The following is a 19,518-nucleotide window of genomic DNA, read 5'->3' on the forward strand; positions in this document are numbered from 1 at the left end:
TTTTTGAGTGCCTCCAGCCTTTTTTTTCTTACTCTTTCACCTTGTTTCTTTAAAAAAACAAAAGAAAACAAAGAAGTCCCTTCATTTCTCTTAATTTCTTTTGCCCACGTTTGTTTCCTTTATTTTTGATGTGGGCTGCCTTTAGTCTCTGACTCTGGTCGGGAACTCCCTTTTTCATGCCTTTGCCCCCTTTTTCAGGCAACGTTGACCCGTTTGATTTGGCTGGCGAGGTCCTCCCTTGTGTCCATGTCCACGAAGACTCCCATGACTTCAAGCGTTGTACCCTGTGCAATCGGACCATCTTGGAAAAAGACACCTATTCTTGGTGTCTGCGGTGTCTTGGGCCTGATCATAGCCCTGCTGTATTCTGTCCCTTCGTATGAAGAAGAGAATCCAGGTTTCCTGAGAAGCTCAACACAAAAAGATGTTTGGAGCCAGGTCCTGTTCCTCAACATCTGCATCGAGGTCGGAGGTATCTACATCGATGTTGAGTGTCGCATCGGGAGTGTCTACTACTACTACTATCTATAAGTATGGCTACTTCGAGACCTCAGGACACTGGAAGCAGTGAGGCATCGAGTGGGTCTCCACCTGTATCGAGGCTTCCTGCTGTGCAGGCACACTGGGACCATCCATTGTCGGATCCATCCTCGAGGCAATGGGAGGATTCGATGTTGGCACCGAGGAGCATGGGTGACGTGCTTCGGGCGAAGGCCAAGAAGAACTGTCACCGGTCGCCCTCAATACACCGTGCCAGATACTCCAGGGTGCCAAGGGATACGGCACCTGAGAAGAGTCAATGCCAGGAGGACCACTCTCCCTCCATCCTGGAGGTGCTGTTGCAGTTGTCTCCAGGCAGCCGAGATCTTGCTCTTTATCAGCCCCAGCAGTTCTGCAATCTGTGCCTCAGCCGATGCCCCTGTTTTCACAATGCTGGCCCTCAATGAGTGCATCCGGGCCTTGCTCCCTGAGCTGCTGGATGGCCTCATACAGCAATGTGCTATGGTATCGGGGGTGCTTAAGCCTTCCATACCTCCCACTGTGGCCCTGCCAGGTCCTCAGCCTGCGGTGCAGCCTCAGATGTTGGCACTGCTTATGGCACTGGTGTCGACTGCCACCCAGGCTGGCAACCCTCCAATGTTGGTGGAGGAAGCTTTGCTGGAGTTGAGGTGGAAGCCAGTCTCTCAAGGCCACTCTCAAGGACATGGTTCCTTGGCATCAAGGCGGGCTTGGTCTCAGTCATCTCGTAGAGAGGGAGTGCTCATGGAAGTCAGAGGAGGATCCCAGATACTTTTCCTCCGATGAGTCTTATGGGATACTAGTAAAAAAAATCCCCGTTTCTGATGCAAATGAAACGGGGGCTAGCAAGGTTTTCTTCAGAGTGTGCATGTGGGAGTGTGTGTGTCCCTGCCCTCTGCACTCTCTCCCTCCCCCTCCCCCTCCGAGTCCAGTCCTTCAGTGTTGTTTCCTGCTGTTCTGTGTTTTTGTTACAGAGAGAGTGAGGGCATCTCTCTCCCCTCCCCCCTCTTTCACTGTTTCCTGGGATTTCCTGCTGTGCTGTTTTCCTTCACTCATGGGGAAACCGGATATCTCTGGCGTTTCACACTTCCGGCTGGAGGCTTCAGTGGTGCCTTATATATATATAGATCTTTTGAGCCCTCCCCACCACCTGAGAGGAGACAGTCTCCACCTGAGAGCCTCTTTCCTATCTTTTTTGAGGGAAATGACTGATGCTATTCCATTCCCTGTAGAAGTGGAGGACTAAGATGCTCGAGGTCCTGGACTATACCTCTCCTCCTAAGGAGGCTGTGATGGCTTGTCTCTACAAGATAATCAAGGCAGTCCTTGTTAGGAACTGGGTCCCCTCTGTCAGTCCCTGTTGCCCCAAGAAGATCAACACACAGTACTGGATCCATTGTGCAGCCTCAGTTGCTTCACAACTCCATGGTTGTGGAATCCGCTCTCAAAAGAGCCAGGAGTACTAGGGACTGTGCCTTGGCTCCCCCAGACAGAGAAGCTAGAACCCTGGATTTTTGGGGGAGAAAGATGTACCAGGCCTCTATGCTCATGTTCCGCATTCAATCATACCAGCTCTTCATGAGCATTTACTTGCAGAACTCAGTTAGACAGCTGTCTGACTTGGTCGATACTCTCCCTTCAGAACAGGCGAGCCTTTTTGCCAGTTGGTCAAGCAGCAGAAGGCATGTCGAATGTTCTTGGCCAGGGGCACTTATGACACTTTTGATGTGGTATCCAGGATCTCTGTTCAGAGTATAGCAAAGTGCAGACTCTTACATCTGCGTGTTTCTGACTTGGAACATTCTGTTCAGCAGAGGTTGGTGGATGCCCCTTGCTGGGGGGGGGGGGGAGATAATCTTTTTGGAGAGAAGGTTGAGGAGGTCACTGACCAGATCAAGAAACACACTGCTACCAGGTTCAAGCCTATCTCCTGGAGGCCAGAGCAGACAATCTAGTCTTGCTGGAGTCCAAAGTTTGAGCCTCTTGCAAGTTCACAGCTCAGCAGATGTTGAGATTGCTTGGCCACATGGCCTCCACGGTGTACGTTACACCCATGACACATGTTCACATGAGACCAGCTCAATGGACCCTGACTTCTCAGTGATATCAAGCCACGGGAAACCTGGAAGATGTCATCCAAGTGTCCCCAGAGCTTGTTCACTCTCTTCAGTGGTGGACAATTCTATCTAATTTGACTCTGGGACTTCCATTCCAAATTCCTCAGCCACAAAAAGTGCTGATGACGGGGATGGGGAGTTCATGTCGATGGGTTTCACACTCAAGGAACTTGGTCCCTCCAGGAAACGAATCTTCAGATCAACCTCCTGGAGCTTTGAGTGGTCTGGAATGCTCTATAGGCTTTCAGAGGTTAGCTGTCCCATCAAATTATTCTCATTCAAACAGACAATCATGTTGCAATATATTACATCAACAAGAGGAGGGCACCGGATCATGCCGTCTGTGTCAGGAAGCTGTCCGAATGTGGCATTGGGCTCGCCTGCATAGCATGTTTGTTTGAGCCACTTATCTGGCGGGTGCAAACAACACCCTGATTGACAGACTGAGCAGGTTAATACAACTGCACAAGTAGTCTCTCCACATGGGTATGGCTCACAAGATTTTCTTAGCGTGGGGCTGTCACGTCTGTGGCCGTGACCACCCTCAGCCTTACCTTCTTTCTGGGGGTCAGCAGCTCTGCTGGCTTCTGTCTGTGTTTGTGTTAGTCTTGTCTCTGTCCTGGTGTGCTGGCTGCTTCCAGCATGAACCTGATTGCTTCACTAGACCTCACCTGTGTGGGCTATGCCTGTCTAGGGAGCCAGCATCTAAGATGGCTGCCACCAGCTCTGTGCCAGCTTCCAAGATGGCTCCTGCTTGTCTTTCCTGTGGGCTCACTTCCTATGTGTGTCAAGCCTTTCTTTGGGGTCAGTGTACTTCCTGCTTCTGTCCTACTGATGGTGACTCATCAGGAGAGCCTTCATAAGGAAGTGCTATGCTTGCAGTCAGGGCCTTTTGCATAAGTGTTATGCTCTTAGGCTAGGTCAGGTTAGTAAGTGTCTGCTGCACTACTGCTTAGCCTCTCTCTGGGTTCCAGCCCAGTTTCTTTCCGTGTCTCTGTTGTCCTTCCGTGGGGGGTCTTTCCTGCCTCTGTCTGTCTGTGGACTGCGGGTCCTTCCTGGCTTACCCTGTGTTTGGGGTGAAGCCTCTGCTCCAGGCTTACCCTGTGTTGGGGTGAAGCCTCTGTTCCTGGCTTACCCTGGGTTGGGGTGAAGCCTTTGTCCGGGTTTGTTCTCTGTCTGTATGCGAAGCCTCAGCCTTTGTGGGTTCCCCAGTCAGTGTGTGGAACGGCTGTGGCTTCAGACCCTTGGCCTGTTCTTCCTGGTTACTCTGTTTGCTGTGCTGCCTGCCCAGACCCTTGGCCTGTTATTCCTGGTTTGCTCTCTGAACCCTGCCTTGCCGAGCCTGTGTGCCTACCCTGCTTGTATATCCTGAGGGTATATCCTGAATCCTGTATCTGTCTGGCTAGTGTGTTTTCCTGGGTGATTATTCCTGTATCCTGTCTCCACCTAGCTAGAGGGTTTACCCTGTGGGTATTCCCGGATCCCCGTTCTGCCTAGTGTGTTGCTGCCGTAGTCCTTGCTCCTGCTAGCTTCTGTACGCCTTGTGTTCCTTGGTCGGTCTTCTGGGTCTTGCCAGTGGCTGTGCAGCAGCAGCACACTGTCTGAGTTTAGTTCCTAGTCTAGTCTCCCTCGTGTTTCCTAGACCCTGGGTGGGTCCTCTGGTTCTCCAGTTCCGGCCCTGTCCTACAAGTCCTGCCGGCCACCTGCACGCTAGAGCTCAACTCTAGCGGAACGGTGGCCAAGCGCAGGTGAAGCGGATCCTGTCCTGCCGGTTCCAGTTGCCTACTTCCAATCCAGAGTTCCAGTCCGGTCCTTCCGTATGCCCAGCTCCAGGGTGGTCTTGCCTGCCGCTGCCGCTCCTCGGCAGTGGCCCAAGGGCTCACGAACTCCAGTCCTGCCTCAAGGACCTGACAGGATGCCAAGGCCCTCGAGAACGCAACAGGGGCACCCCCTCAGTGGATATTTTTGCCACTCAAATCAACACAATGTCCCTCAGTTCTGTTCCAAGCTTCAGGCCCACAACAGACTAGCGCTGGATGCCTTCCTCCTCATTTGGGGGACCGGTCTCCTATATGCTTATCCTCCGATACCTCTGGTAGGAAAACTTTGTTGAAACTCAAGCAAGACTGCGGAACCACGATTCTGATCGCACCGTTCTGACTTAAACAGATTTGGTTCCCTCCTCTTCTGGAATTATCCTATGAAGAACTGTGGAGATTAGATTATTTTCTGACCCTCATCACTCAGAACAAGGGGTCACTTCTACATTCTAACCTCCAGTCTCTGGCTCTTTCAGATTGGATGTTCAGAGCTTAGAATTCGCTTCCTTGGGTCTTTCGGAGGGTGTCTCCCAGGTCTTGCAGGCTTCCAGGAAAGATTCCACTAAGAGGTGTTATTCTTAACTGTAAACAGTTTTTCTCCGAGGACAAGCAGGCTGCTTGTTCTCACTGATGGGTGACGTCCACGGCAGCCCCTCCAATCGGAAACTTCACTAGCAAAGTCCTTTGCTAGCCCTCGCGCGCCCGCGCGCACCGCGCATGCGCGGCCGTCTTCCCGCCCGAAACCGGCTCGAGCCGGCCAGTCTTCTTTTGTCCGCACTCGGTACGGTCGTGTTTTCGCCGTGTCGAGCCCCGGAAAGTCGACCTCGCGCGTCCAATTTGTTTTGAACGTGTTTTTTTCCTTCGGGAAAGCTTTGTCCTAGTCGGGAAGTGCTCCGGAAACCCCCCGCCGGGTTTCGTGTAAATCCTCCCCGTACTTCCAGCTTTTTTGCCCCGGTAAGTTTTCTTTCGTCGTCGGGGTAGGCCTCTTTTCGGCCTCGGTCGAGATTTTTTCTCCCTCTAAATTTGGTGCTTCAAATTTCGCCATTTCGGCTTTTGATTTCGCCGGCGTGATTTTTCCGCCCATGACATCGAAGCCTTCCAGCGGCTTCAAGAAGTGCACCCAGTGCGCCCGGGTTATCTCGCTCACTGATCGACACTCGTCGTGTCTTCAGTGTCTGGGGGCCGAGCACCGCCCTCAGAACTGCAGTCTGTGTTCCCTGCTTCAAAGGCGGACTCAGGTAGCGAGACTAGCCCAGTGGAACGTGTTGTTCTCGGGCTCTTCGTCGGCATCGGCACCGGGATCTTCGAGTGCATCGACGTCGTCAGCGTCCAGACCATCTTCCTCGGCCGCCCCTGCATCGAGTGCATCGAGGCATCGGGCCTCTGCATCGGCGCCGAGACATCGGATAGCTGCATCGACGTCGGTGGTACCAGGACCTCGTCTGCTGATGTCGTCGGACGGTGGTGCATCGGGTGGAGTGCAGGTGAGGGCTGTCCATTCCCCTGCTGGTGGCGGTGAGCCCTCGGGTGGGTCTCCGCCTACCCTGAGGGCTCCTGCGGTACAGCCCCCCGAGATCGACCTTCTTCAGTCTCGGCCCCGAGGAAGCGACGGATGGATTCGACGTCCTCCTCGTCGGTGCCGGGGAGCTCCGGTGACATGCTTCGGAAGAAATCGAAGAAGCATCGACACCGGTCTCCTCCCCGTGTCGGCACCGAGAGCTCTGGGTCGCCGAGGGATTCGGCACCCAGCAGGCATCGGCACCGAGAGGACCGCTCACCCTCTGTTCAGGAGGTGTCGATGCGCTCCGCTCTGGACAGCCCGGAACAGCCTCCACGCCCGGAACAGGTACTGACGTCGACGCCTGCATCGACCTCTCAGCCTTTCTCTGCAGCCGCTCTAAACGAGAGCCTCCGGGCCGTTCTCCCAGAGATTCTGGGAGAGCTGTTGCGCCCTACCCCTCCGGTACCGGCGGTGCTTGCGCCACCGGTACCGTCGAGCGTGGCGCCGGCTGGCCCATCGCCCAGGTTGAGGTCCCCGACGTCGGTACCGCGTGCGGTACCGACCGCGGCCACCTCCCAGGAAGGCTCCCCGACTACGTCGGCGGAGGGAGCTTCGCCGATGCGGGCGAGGGAGTCTACCTCTCGACGCCCCCATCGTGGACGGGGTTCCACGGAGTCGAGCAGGGCGAGGTTGCAGACACAGGTCCGTGAACTTGTGTCTGACACCGAGGGTGAGGCCTCGTGGGAGGAAGAGGAAGATCCCAGATATTTCTCTGACGAGGAGTCTGAGGGTCTTCCGTCTGATCCCACTCCCTCTCCTGAGAGACAGCTTTCTCCTCCCGAGAGTCTGTCTTTTGCCTCCTTTGTCCGGGAGATGTCTACGGCCATCCCCTTCCCGGTGGTTGTGGAGGACGAGCCCAGGGCTGAAATGTTTGAGCTCCTGGACTATCCTTCTCCACCTAAGGAAGCGTCCACTGTTCCCTTGCACCATGTCCTGAAGAAGACATTGCTTGCGAACTGGACCAAGCCATTAACTAATCCCCACATTCCCAAGAAGATCGAGTCCCAGTACCGGATCCATGGGGACCCAGAGCTGATGCGCACTCAGTTGCCTCATGACTCTGGAGTTGTGGATTTGGCCCTAAAGAAGGCTAAGAGTTCTAGGGAACATGCTTCGGCGCCCCCGGGCAAGGACGCTAGAACCTTAGACTCCTTTGGGAGGAAGGCCTACCATTCCTCTATGCTCGTGTCCAAGATCCAGTCTTACCAGCTCTACACGAGCATACACATGCGGAATAATGTGCGGCAGTTGGCGGGCTTGGTTGATGCTCTTCCCCCTGAGCAAGCCAAGCCTTTTCAGGAGGTGGTCAGGCAGCTGAAGGCGTGCAGAAAATTCCTGGCCAGAGGAGTTTATGACACTTTTGATGTTGCGTCCAGGGCCGCTGCTCAAGGTGTGGTGATGCGCAGGCTCTCATGGCTGCGTGCCGCCGACCTGGAGAATAGAATCCAGCAGCGGATTGCGGACTCGCCTTGCCGTGCGGATAACATTTTTGGCGAAAAAGTCGAGCAGGTGGTAGAGTCTCTCCACCAGCGGGACACCGCATTCGACAAGTTCGCCCGCCGGCAGCCTTCAGCTTCTACCTCTACAGGTAGACGATTTTTCGGGGGAAGGAAGACTGTTCCCTATACTTCTGGCAAGCGTAGGTACAATCCTCCTTCCCGACAGCCTGCGGCCCAGGCTAAGCCCCAGCGCGCTCGCTCTCGTCAGCAGCGCGCGAATCAGCAAGGCCCCGCGGCTCCCCAGCAAAAGCAAGGGGCGAGCTTTTGACTGGCTCCAGCAGAGCATAGCCGACATCCAAGTGTCAGTGCCAGGCGACCTGCCTGTCGGAGGGAGGTTGAAAGCTTTTCACCAAAGGTGGCCTCTCATAACCTCCGATCAGTGGGTTCTCCAAATAGTCCGGCAAGGATACACCCTCAATTTGGCCTCACAACCTCCAAATTGTCCACCGGGAGCTCAGTCCTACAGCTTCCAGCACAAGCAGGTACTTGCAGAGGAACTCTCCGCCCTTCTCAGCGCCAATGCGGTCGAGCCCGTGCCATCCGGGCAAGAAGGGCTGGGGTTCTATTCCAGGTACTTCCTTGTGGAAAAGAAAACAGGGGGATGCGTCCCATCCTAGACCTAAGGGCCCTGAACAAATATCTCGTAAAAGAAAAGTTCAGGATGCTTTCCCTGGGCACCCTTCTCCCCATGATTCAGCAAAACGATTGGCTATGCTCTCTGGACTTGAAGGATGCCTACACACACATCCCGATACTGCCAGCTCACAGACAGTATCTGCGATTTCAGCTGGGCGCACGCCACTTCCAGTACTGTGTGCTACCCTTTGGGCTCGCCTCTGCGCCCAGGGTGTTCACAAAGTGCCTAGCTGTGGTAGCAGCGGCGCTTCGCAGGCTGGGGGTGCACGTGTTCCCATATCTCGACGATTGGCTGGTGAAGAACACATCCGAGGCAGGAGCCCTGCAGTCCATGCAGATGACTATTCGCCTCCTGGAGCTACTGGGGTTTGTGATAAATTACCCAAAGTCCCATCTTCTCCCAGTGCAGAAACTCGAATTCATCGGAGCCCTGCTGGATTCTCGGACGGCTCGCGCCTATCTCCCAGAGGCGAGGGCCAACAACTTGTTGTCCCTCGTCTCGCGGGTGCGAGCGTCCCAGCAGATCACAGCTCGGCAGATGTTGAGATTGCTGGGCCACATGGCTTCCACAGTTCATGTGACTCCCATGGCCCGCCTTCACATGAGATCTGCTCAATGGACCCTAGCCTCCCAGTGGTATCAGGCCGCCGGGGGTCTAGAGGACGTGATCCACCTGTCCACGAGTTTTCTCGAATCCCTGTATTGGTGGACGATTTGCTCCAATTTGACTCTGGGACGTCCCTTCCAAATTCCTCAGCCTCAAAAAGTGCTGACCACGGATGCGTCTCTCCTGGGATGGGGAGCTCATGTCGATGGGCTTCACACCCAAGGAAGGTGGTCCCTCCAAGAAAGCGATCTACAGATCAATCTTCTGGAGTTGCGAGCGATCTGGAACGCTCTGAAGGCTTTCAGAGATCGGCTGTCCCACCAAATTATCCAAATTCAGACAGACAATCAGGTTGCCATGTACTATGTCAACAAGCAGGGGGGCACCGGATCTCGCCCCCTGTGTCAGGAAGCCGTCAGCATGTGGCTCTGGGCTCGCCGTCAAGGCATGGTGCTCCAAGCCACATATCTGGCAGGCGTAAATAACAGTCTGGCCGACAGGTTGAGCAGGATTATGCAACCTCACGAGTGGTCGCTCAATTCCCGTGTGGTGCGACAGATCTTCCAGGCGTGGGGCACCCCCCTGGTGGATCTCTTCGCATCTCAAGTGAACCACAAGGTCCCTCAGTTCTGTTCCAGGCTTCAGGCCCACGGCAGACTGGCGTCGGATGCCTTCCTCCTGGATTGGGGGGAAGGTCTGCTGTATGCTTATCCTCCCATTCCTCTGGTGGGGAAGACTTTGTTGAAACTCAAGCAAGACCGAGGCACCATGATTCTGATTGCTCCCTTTTGGCCGCGTCAGATCTGGTTCCCTCTTCTTCTGGAGTTATCCTCCGAAGAACCGTGGAGATTGGAGTGTTTTCCGACCCTCATCACGCAGGACGAAGGGGCTCTTCTGCATCCCAACCTCCAGTCCCTGGCTCTCACGGCCTGGATGTTGAGGGCGTAGACTTTGCCTCTTTGGGTCTGCCAGAGGGTGTCTCCCGCATCTTGCTTGCTTCCAGGAAAGACTCCACTAAGAGAAGTTACTTCTTTCATTGGAGGAGGTTTGCCGTCTGGTGTGACAGCAAGGCCCTAGATCCTCGCTCTTGTCCTACACAGACCCTGCTTGAATACCTTCTCCACTTGTCTGAGTCTGGTCTGAAGACCAACTCCGTAAGGGTTCACCTTAGTGCAATCAGTGCATACCATTACCAAGTGGAAGGTAAGCCGATCTCAGGACAGCCTTTAGTTGTTCGCTTCATGAGAGGTTTGCTTTTGTCAAAGCCCCCTGTCAAGCCTCCTACAGTGTCATGGGATCTCAATGTCGTTCTCACCCAGCTGATGAAACCTCCTTTCGAGCCACTGAATTCCTGCCATCCGAAGTACTTGACCTGGAAGGTCATTTTCTTGGTGGCAGTTACCTCGGCTCGTAGAGTCAGTGAGCTTCAGGCCCTGGTAGCCCAGGCCCCTTACACCAAATTTCATCACAACAGAGTAGTCCTCCGCACTCACCCTAAGTTTCTGCCAAAGGTTGTGTCGGAGTTCCATCTGAACCAGTCAATTGTCTTGCCAACATTCTTTCCCCGTCCTCATTCCTGCCCTGCTGAACGTCAGCTGCACACATTGGACTGCAAGAGAGCATTGGCCTTCTATCTGGAGCGGACACAGCCCCACAGACAGTCCGCCCAATTGTTTGTTTCTTTTGATCCCAACAAGAGGGGAGTGGCTGTAGGGAAACGCACCATATCCAATTGGCTAGCAGATTGCATTTCCTTCACTTACGCCCAGGCTGGGCTGGCTCTTGAGGGTCATGTCACGGCTCATAATGTTAGAGCCATGGCAGCGTCGGTAGCCCACTTGAAGTCAGCCACCATGGAGGAAATTTGCAAAGCTGCGACGTGGTCATCTGTCCACACATTCACATCTCATTACTGCCTGCAGCAGGATACCCGACGTGACAGTCGGTTCGGGCAGTCAGTTCTTCAGAACCTGTTTGGGCTTTAGGATCCAACTCCACCCCCCGAGGGCCCTGTTTGTTCTGTTCCAGGCTACACTCTCAGTTAGTTGGTAAATTTTTTAGGTCAATCTCAGTTATGTCCTCGCCGTTGCGAGGCCCAATTGACCAATGTTGTTGTTTTGAGTGAGCCTGGGGGCTAGGGATACCCCATCAGTGAGAACAAGCAGCCTGCTTGTCCTCGGAGAAAGCGAATGCTACATACCTGTAGAAGGTATTCTCCGAGGACAGCAGGCTGATTGTTCTCACAAACCCGCCCGCCTCCCCTTTGGAGTTGTGTCTTCCCTTGAAGTGTATTGTCTTGCTACATACTGGACTGGCCGGCTCGAGCCGGTTTCGGGCGGGAAGACGGCCGCGCATGCGCGGTGCGCGCGGGCGCGCGAGGGCTAGCAAAGGACTTTGCTAGTGAAGTTTCCGATTGGAGGGGCTGCCGTGGACGTCACCCATCAGTGAGAACAATCAGCCTGCTGTCCTCGGAGAATACCTTCTACAGGTATGTAGCATTCGCTTTATTGAACAAATTAATAAAGATACACTAATTCAAAACAGAAACGTGTTGTTCAATATTTTTACAAGTTTCAGTCCCAACCCAAACTTCCCACCTCTCACCCAGCCCGACATAGCCATCTTATTCCAAGATTTTTATAATGAATCTAGCAGGATCAAATCGCCAAGCTAATTAACAAATATTTTAGGCAAAGATTTCAAACTAATACAGAGCAATGAACATTCAAAAAATCTTTTGTGATCCTGACTTACTAAGTTTCACCCCATTCCCACCTTACCGTAACCATTACCTATTAACTGCAACTAAAGTGACCTGTTGTCTGTGAGAGGTGTTATTCTTTTAAATGGAGGAGGTTTGCCGTCTGGTGTGAGAGCAGGGCCCTAAATCCTGCGTACATCATCCTGCGTACGTCTAGTAGCACTATAGAAATAAGTAGTAGTAGTACATGGACCCTGCTTGAGTACGTTCTACACTTGTCAGAGTTGGGTCTCAAGACCAATTCATCATCAACATGTAGAAGGTAAGCCTATCTCTGGACAGCCTTTAGTTGTTCGCTTCATGAGAGGTTTACTTTTGTCAAAGCCCCATGTCAGACCTCTACCAGTGTCATGGGATCTCAACGTCATTCTCACCCAACTGATTATCAATAGAAATCAAACAAAATAAAACATGGAAAAGAAAATAAGATGATACCTTTTTTATTCGACATAACTTAATACATTTCTTGATTAGCTTTCGAAGGTTGCCCTTCTTCCTCAGATTGGAAATAAGCAAATTTGCTTATTTCCAATCTGAGGAAGAAGGGCAACCTTCGAAAGCTAATCAAGAAATGAATTAAGTTATGTCCAATAAAAAAGGAATCATCTTATTTTCTTTTCCATGTTTTATTTTGTTTGATTTCTATTGATAACCTTAAGAGTGGACTAACACGGCTACCACAATCCTCTTCACCCAACTGATGAAATCTCCTTTTGAGCCACTTGACCTGGAAGATCGTTTTCTTGGTGGCTGTTACTTCAGCTCGTAGGGTCAGTGAGCTTCAGGCCTTAGTAGAGGATGCACCTTATACTAAGTTTCATCACAACAGAGTAGTCCTCTGCACACACGCTAAGTTCCTGCCAAAGATGTTTTTGGAGTTCCATCTGAACTAGTCGATTTTTCTTGCCAACATTCTTTCCCCAACCTCATGCCCATCCTGGCGAAAGCAGCTTGCACACCTTGAACTGCAAAAGAGCATTAGCCTACTACATATAGCGGACAAGGCCCCACAGACAGTCTGCCCAGCTTTTTGTTTATTTTGATCCCAACAGGATGCGGGTCACCATTGGGAAACGCACCATCTCAATTTGGCTGGCGGATTGCTCATGCCCATCCTGGCGAAAGCAGCTTGCACACCTTGAACTGCAAAAGAGCACTAGCCTACTACATATAGCGGACAAGGCCCCACAGACAGTCTGCCCAGCTTTTTGTTTCTTTTGATCCCAACAGGATGCGGGTCGCCATTGGGAAACGCACCATCTTAATTTGGCTGGCAGATTGCATTTCCTTCACTTATGCCCAGGCTGTGCTGGCCTTGGAGGGTCATGTCACAGCTCATAATGTCAGAGCCATGGCTGCATCGGTAGCCCACTTGAGGTCATCCTCCATTGAGGAAATTTGCAAGGCTGCAACGTGGTCTTCAATCCACACATTCACATCTCACTACTGCTTTGAGCAGGATACCTGATGCAACAGTCGGTTTGAGCAGTCAGTGTTGCAGAATCTGTTTGGGGTCTAGAATCCAACTCCACCCTCCTAGGCCTATATTATTCTGTTCCAGGCTGCACTCTTATTCAGATTATATATAGTTTCAGGTTAATCCGTGTTATGTCCTTGCCGTTGCAAGGCCCAATTAACCAATGTTTGTTGTTGAGAGTGAGCCTAGATGCTAGGGATTCCCCACTTGTGAGGAGATACAAGACTGCCTGTCCTTGGAGAAAGTGAAGATACTTACCTATAAAAGGTATTCTTCAAGTACAGTGGGCTTCATATTCTCACAATCCTTCCCACCTCCCCTTGGAGTTGTTTCCTTGGTTATTTTTACTGTATTTTCTTACTTTAGTATTAAACTGAGGAGACCACATTCACACGACAGGCAGGAAGGCACTCGCACATGCGTGGTGGAGGGCATCTCATGTTCCACAAAGCTCTCTCTTTTTTTTTTTCACTAATGGCAAAAGCCGACCAAGTGACGCGAATCAGCGTCACCCACTTGTGAGAATATGAAGTCTGTTGTCCTTGGAAAATACCTGCTATCTTCACTTTCTCTGTTACAATGTTATTTTTTGTGAAGAGTGGCAGTTGTGCTACACTCCATTCCCCTTCAGGTCAATCCCTAACCATAGCCCTTCTCAATATCATCAGTATCAGAGCTACCACAAGAAAGGAAATTTTAAAAGGGATTTTAAGTTCATGGTATTGCATGCAACCACAGCCTCCTCCCCTTTCTCCATTCTTTCCCCCTCTCCCCACCACAAGTGAGACAACCCAAGTATCACTGGGAGGGAGAGGCAATATTGCTAATTGGGCTGAGTCAGTTGTGGGGTGGTAGCCGGTATCTGCTCTTATTTCTCCAGTAACTGCAAGGCTAGAAAATAAGAGCAGATACCGGCTACCACCCCACAACTGACTCAGCCCAATTAGCAATATTGCCTCTCCCTCCCAGTGATACTTGGGTTGTCTCACTTGTGGGGAGAGACTAATAATTTTCAAATTGTTATGCCTGTGGCTCAATCTATGCTCTTTCTCTACTTGTTCTTGACTTAGTGCTTATACCCTGCCAAGTCTTCCACTGAAAGAAGCCTTCGTCACCCGCTGAGTGGCCTCCCTGTCCAGTGACAGCAGGAAATGCCTTCATAAAGCACCATCTCATGCTGCCGCTGGACGAGGAGACCGCTCCTTTTCCCACTGGGCGCTGACCACAAATTAGCTGTGTTGGGGCGGACCAGTGGGCCAGGATGAGTGGAACAATGGGCAGGGGAGGTTGGAACCTGGGGCAGAGTAGGGTGGGCTGCCCCTTTATCTCCTGCTAAGTGGGTCGGCCCCCTTGGTAGCGCTGCCTTCCATCATGATCCTCTCCTCAGAATCCTTTTCTCAGCCTGCCCCCTCATCTCTAAATCCAGCAAAGTTCCTCTTCAACTCTCTGCTTCTGCTTTTTCAGCCAACCCCTTATCCACTTCTCTTTGTATCACAGCCCATGCTCCCCCTCCCTTGCATTTCCTTCAGCTCTGTTCTCCCTTTCACAGCCCACATCTGTTCTCTCAGCTTCTTTTCCCCTCACAACCTGTGTCTTCCAGCTCTCAGTGCCTATGTCTACTCTTCTCTCTCAACCCCATAGCTGTCTCTCTTCCAGGCAGGATTCCTTCTTTCGGTTGCTTCTCTAGACCTCATAGCAGTATTATATCTCCTAGCCAGTACCCTCTTTTATAGCTTGCATCCCATCTCTCAGACCCTCTATCACACTCCTTATATGTCTTCTGTCCTTCTCTCAGCCCTCCTGCCTCTAGTAGCTCCTCATTACATTTACAAGTTTCTTTATCAGCACGTCTCCCCTTCTCTATGGTAGACCAAAGGCAGGAAGCCTGTCTGGCCTGTATTGCCTATGTTTTCTGTTCCTCCTGTTAGCCCATTGGTTAGATTTTTCCTTAGCCAGCCTTTCTTCCTGTTTTCCCCTGCAGCTCTGATGTATCTAGGCAATGCTGGAAAACCTTGAGGGTATGGCAGTGTCTATCATAAGAAATGTTTGTGGCTAGTTGGTTTTGATATTCAGTCCAGTGACTAACCCTGTTCTTCTTTTTCCATGGCAGGGGATAGGATGTTATATGTTCCGTATTGATGACTCTGAGGTTGTGGATGCCACTATGCATGGAAATGCTGCACGCTTCATTAACCATTCCTGCGAACCTAACTGCTATTCACGTGTCATCAATATTGATGGCCAGAAGCACATTGTCATCTTTGCCATGCGCAAGATCTACCGCGGTGAAGAGCTGACATATGACTACAAATTTCCAATTGAGGATGCCAGCAACAAGTTGCCCTGCAACTGTGGAGCCAAGAAATGTCGCCGCTTCCTCAACTGAAATCCCCAGAGTGGAGTCAATCACAAGGTGCTCTGTAGCTGCAGGGCTAAGAAGTGCCATGAGTTCCTGAATGGAGACATCAGGGGACAAGGTGGGCAGAGAGCCTGAGTGGAGACAGACAGGAAGAATCCTGTCTATGGCGTGCCACATTCCTGCTCACTGTTGGCAGCACAGTGCCGGACCTGGCTTCCGTGTTATTTTCTTCATATCTTGGGAAGGAGAAATGCATGGTAGTGGGATAAGAAAACCTGCATAGCATGCACAAGTGGGAGAGATATTGTCTTCACGACCTTCCTTGGGAAGTATTTCTTGCCTCTGGTTGGCACAGAACTGTTTGAAAGTCACGTCAGAGTAACTTTAGGTGGTGTGACATGAAAGTGAGAAGGGTGCATGGGCCCAGGGGTGCCAGCATTGATGGGGGCTGAGCTCCAAAACCCTCTCTTCCAGCAGTATTCTTTTTTGCTGCTGTTTTACATTGGATTTAAGATCCTGTTATTTAATTTTAGTGTGATATATAATGTCTTCACCCCCAGTTCAAAGGACTTAGGTCTAGCATCTCTTTCTGGTTTTGTAGTAGGGCTTCATCTGATGTGTGTGAGCAGAAGGTACTTTACACTCTGCCAGCCCCACACCCTCACCCCTCTCACACTTTGCAGGGTGTGGGGCTTTGTGTTAGTCAGCAGTGTGAGCTGGACAAGGAGTGTAAAGCCATTGTGACCTGAATTTCAGACACAGGGCTGCTTCTAGCACAGCCTCTTTGGAGAAGGGGCTGGAGTTTGAGTGGGATATTTTTTATCATAGTTATTTTTTAAATTAATGTTTAAATGTCAATCATGTGTCCAAGTTGTAATTTGGGGAATGTTGAGTAGACAGAAGTATCCCTAGGCTAAGTGTTGCCAATCCACACCTAGGACAGGTTCCCTCTATCTGTGAGGCACAAGAGTGGTGTCCACCTACAGCACCCATGAGAAAAACACTAACCCCAGCCTCTGACATCTGCACATCATGCTGTTCCCACCCTGCCCATTTGCAGACATCCACATGGAGCCCTTAACTGAGAGAAAGAATTACACTACTTCCCCGAACCATCCCCAGCTCAGTTTCGGGAAAGGGCTGGGACCCTCCCAGTGGGCTTGGAAGTATGGAGGATTTGCTTTAGTTGCTCCTCCTACATCCCTAGTGTCCCAGTAATAACATGATCAGTTCCAGCTTATCTGTTTACACTTTTAGTATTTAAGATTTTATAAATGTAAATATTTTGTATATTTTTCTATGAGAAGCACTTAAATAGGAAAATAAGCACTTATGTGGCAAGGAGGTTTTTAAACCCTGGTAGTATTCTTATTTAAAACAAAAAAAATAAAAAAGATTGTTTTAATTTTTTTATTCCCGTAGGATGGAAGTTATAAAAATTATTCAGTAATGTGACAAAAGTCTGTTTTTGTTGTATTTTTTCCTTAGAGATGTATATTTTTTATTTGTGTTATGATCTCCTGGAAGCACGAATAAGGCCCTGTTTGTTCACATCCATAATTTGTCAGTAACCTCAAGGGGGTGTCCGTGGGTGGGGGTGCCCTCTCCCATTCTTCAACTGACACTGCCAGCATGGGACCAGGCCATTATCTGCTTATGGCCTTCTCATTTTTTTCTATTTTAAATACTATTCTTGGTTTGAGTATCTCGGGACACTGAATGTTCAGTATCTCCACATAGAAGTACTGCCCTCTTTCAACTTATCCTGCACTGCACTGTGTGAGATTATGATCCTAGCACATTGCTATCCTAAAGGCACCATTTATCTGTGACACTGAATGGAAAGGCAGAATCAACTGGGTTCTTTGGCACTGGATCAGGATGTAAATTGGACAGACTAGATGGGCATAATGATTCTTATCTGCCATAGAGAGGGGGTGCAGTCATGTCCCACATGTGCACGTTCATATGGGTGAGAAGGTGGGGGGATGCTGAACAGTTGGAACCTCACTATGCATATTTTGCTGGCAGCTCAGAACATTTAAAGAAATACTGTCAGGATTAGTAGGATGGGAAAGAACAGAGGGCTTCTTTTACTAAGGTGCGCTCACGATTTTAGCACACGCTAAAATTGTGGGCACGCTAAACATTACAGATGCCCATAGGAATGCATTGGCGTCTCTAATTTTAGCGCTCCCACAATTTTAGCATGCGCCAAAAATGTGAGCGTGCCTTAGTAAAAGACCCTCAGAAATCTTTATTGAAAGTGGTAGATTTTGTGAGCCACATTAGACTAGCTTGGCAAAATCCAGCTGCCCCATGTGCATATTTATGCAGCTGCATCACAAAGCACAACAAAAGTAAAGACTGCAAATGTGTTTCAGTCTCAGATGAGATTAAATTTTTTTAAATTATGAGGGTTCTCTGAGAATGAAAATAATGTTTGTATTTTATGGCTCTGCTTGAATATCCTGTTTTTCATGATTTATCTCTGGTGCTGCAGCAAAAAATATATATATTGAAATTTGATGGCGCAGAATTTATCTTCCTGAACATCCATTGATTCTGTTTGTGTGGCTGCAAATTTCTGCCATTCTCATTTTACTGGTCCCAGTGCCTGTTTTAATAAGTCTCTGTGCACTGACCTGGAAAAAAATGGCCCTTGGGAGTGTCCACCTCATGCTGACAGTTTCTTATGGCTACTTTTCTGTGGATCAACACAATACTGTTACATTGAGAACTAAAGTCAAACCAGCCTGTAGGAGCAAAGTTGTGTTTCTGCTGTTTCTGCAGTTGTTGTTTGCTGCACTGACCTGATGGAGGGGGTAGGAGTAATGTCTCTCTCAGACCTTATCCCCTTCTCACCAGAAGTAGCCAACTTCCATTACCAGTCCTGTACCCTCCTGGCAGTCCTGGGATTGATGCCATGTCACTGGGGCTTAGCTAGGGCTGCACTACTCTGTTGCACTGTGTGAGGCCCCTGGTTCATTTCTAGCTGAGGGGTGAGGGTTTTTTCTGTTGTTGTTATTGTTGTTGTTGTTGTTGTTGTTGTTATTGTTGTTGTTTAACTTTTTAAAAGAAAAGTGAGCTGAAGATTTTATTTAATTTATTTTTGTACTAAAATGCACTGACAGCTTTCAGGCTGCATCTGCGGACAGTAGGTTGCATTGCCAAGTCAGTCCAGCGAGTACTAGGATCTGGTTCAGGGACGCAGCAAAGTGCAGCCACTTCTGCAAGAGCCTCTAGATCCTTGGTATCCCGCACCTCAGGGGCCAGGGCTGCCTCCCTGTATCACAATTCCAGTTTGTAGGCATTGGCCCAGCATTTCTCACTCATGCTCTGACACAGGACTATTGCATGCTGGGCAAAGAGCCTTCCCGTTTCCCAGCATATTCCAAGAAAGACAGTGATGACATAGCAGTGCCATGGAGTAGAAATACAGCATTCAGCTCTGACCTTTGCTGCTCTATCCACCATGGCTGCATCACTTTGACCAGCAACGCTGTCTGAGACCAGTGCAGCTGGTTTTACCTTCCTAGACCCTAATCCAATAAAGGGACACATAACCATTTCCTGTACCTCCCAGCCATGTGCAGCTCCAGCCAGGAAAGGGAGGTGTGATGGCATGGTACATGCATTGGCAGCTAAGAGTTGAAGATTCGGGGCTGGGCCTGAGGAGAGGTAAACAGCAGCGTTTCTTCAGATGAATGTATTTTTCTAAGGACTGACATATTAAGATCATGTGATCTGAAATTACTACAGTGACGCCAGAAAGGTGTATATGTGTGAGCTACTTTCTCTTTGTTCTCTAGTTTTACATTTATTTTTTTTAGCTTAAAATTAACCAGACAAGCGGGTCATCATAAAGGGCTGAAATCCAGTTTCACTTCTGTTCTAATCCGTCTCATTTCAAAGCAATACAAAGACTTTTATGTTCTGTGCAGAAATCATGCTGTTCAATGCAAGCTGTCAATTCATGCTCTGAAATAAAGCAACCTTGCAACAGTTGTCAGAATACTATAAATAACAGTGTACTCTAATAGAAATTAATCTAGTACTCGGACCATGTAAGAAAGCTCTGTTCTGTCCTAGTTCTTGGCTTTTAATTCTTTGACACTATATAGGTAAGGATTGTGTTACAGTTGCTTGCAGAAGACAGAGA

The 19,518-nt window shown here is 50.1% G+C and overlaps 1 protein-coding gene across 1 annotated transcript in view; it reads left to right on the plus strand.

Moving 5' to 3' along the window:
* KMT2A (lysine methyltransferase 2A) overlaps nucleotides 1-17,506 on the plus strand; it is a 473,075-nt gene extending 455,569 nt beyond the window's left edge. The window contains exon 40 of the mRNA XM_030220693.1: nucleotides 15,108-17,506. Coding sequence (XP_030076553.1) covers nucleotides 15,108-15,383 — 276 coding nt within the window. The 3' untranslated portion in view covers nucleotides 15,384-17,506. The remainder of the gene's footprint in view (nucleotides 1-15,107) is intronic.
* Nucleotides 17,507-19,518: the final 2,012 nt, after the last annotated feature.

The sequence above is a fragment of the Microcaecilia unicolor genome, chromosome 12 (assembly GCF_901765095.1).
Source record: "Microcaecilia unicolor chromosome 12, aMicUni1.1, whole genome shotgun sequence".
Lineage (NCBI taxonomy): Eukaryota > Metazoa > Chordata > Amphibia > Gymnophiona > Siphonopidae > Microcaecilia > Microcaecilia unicolor.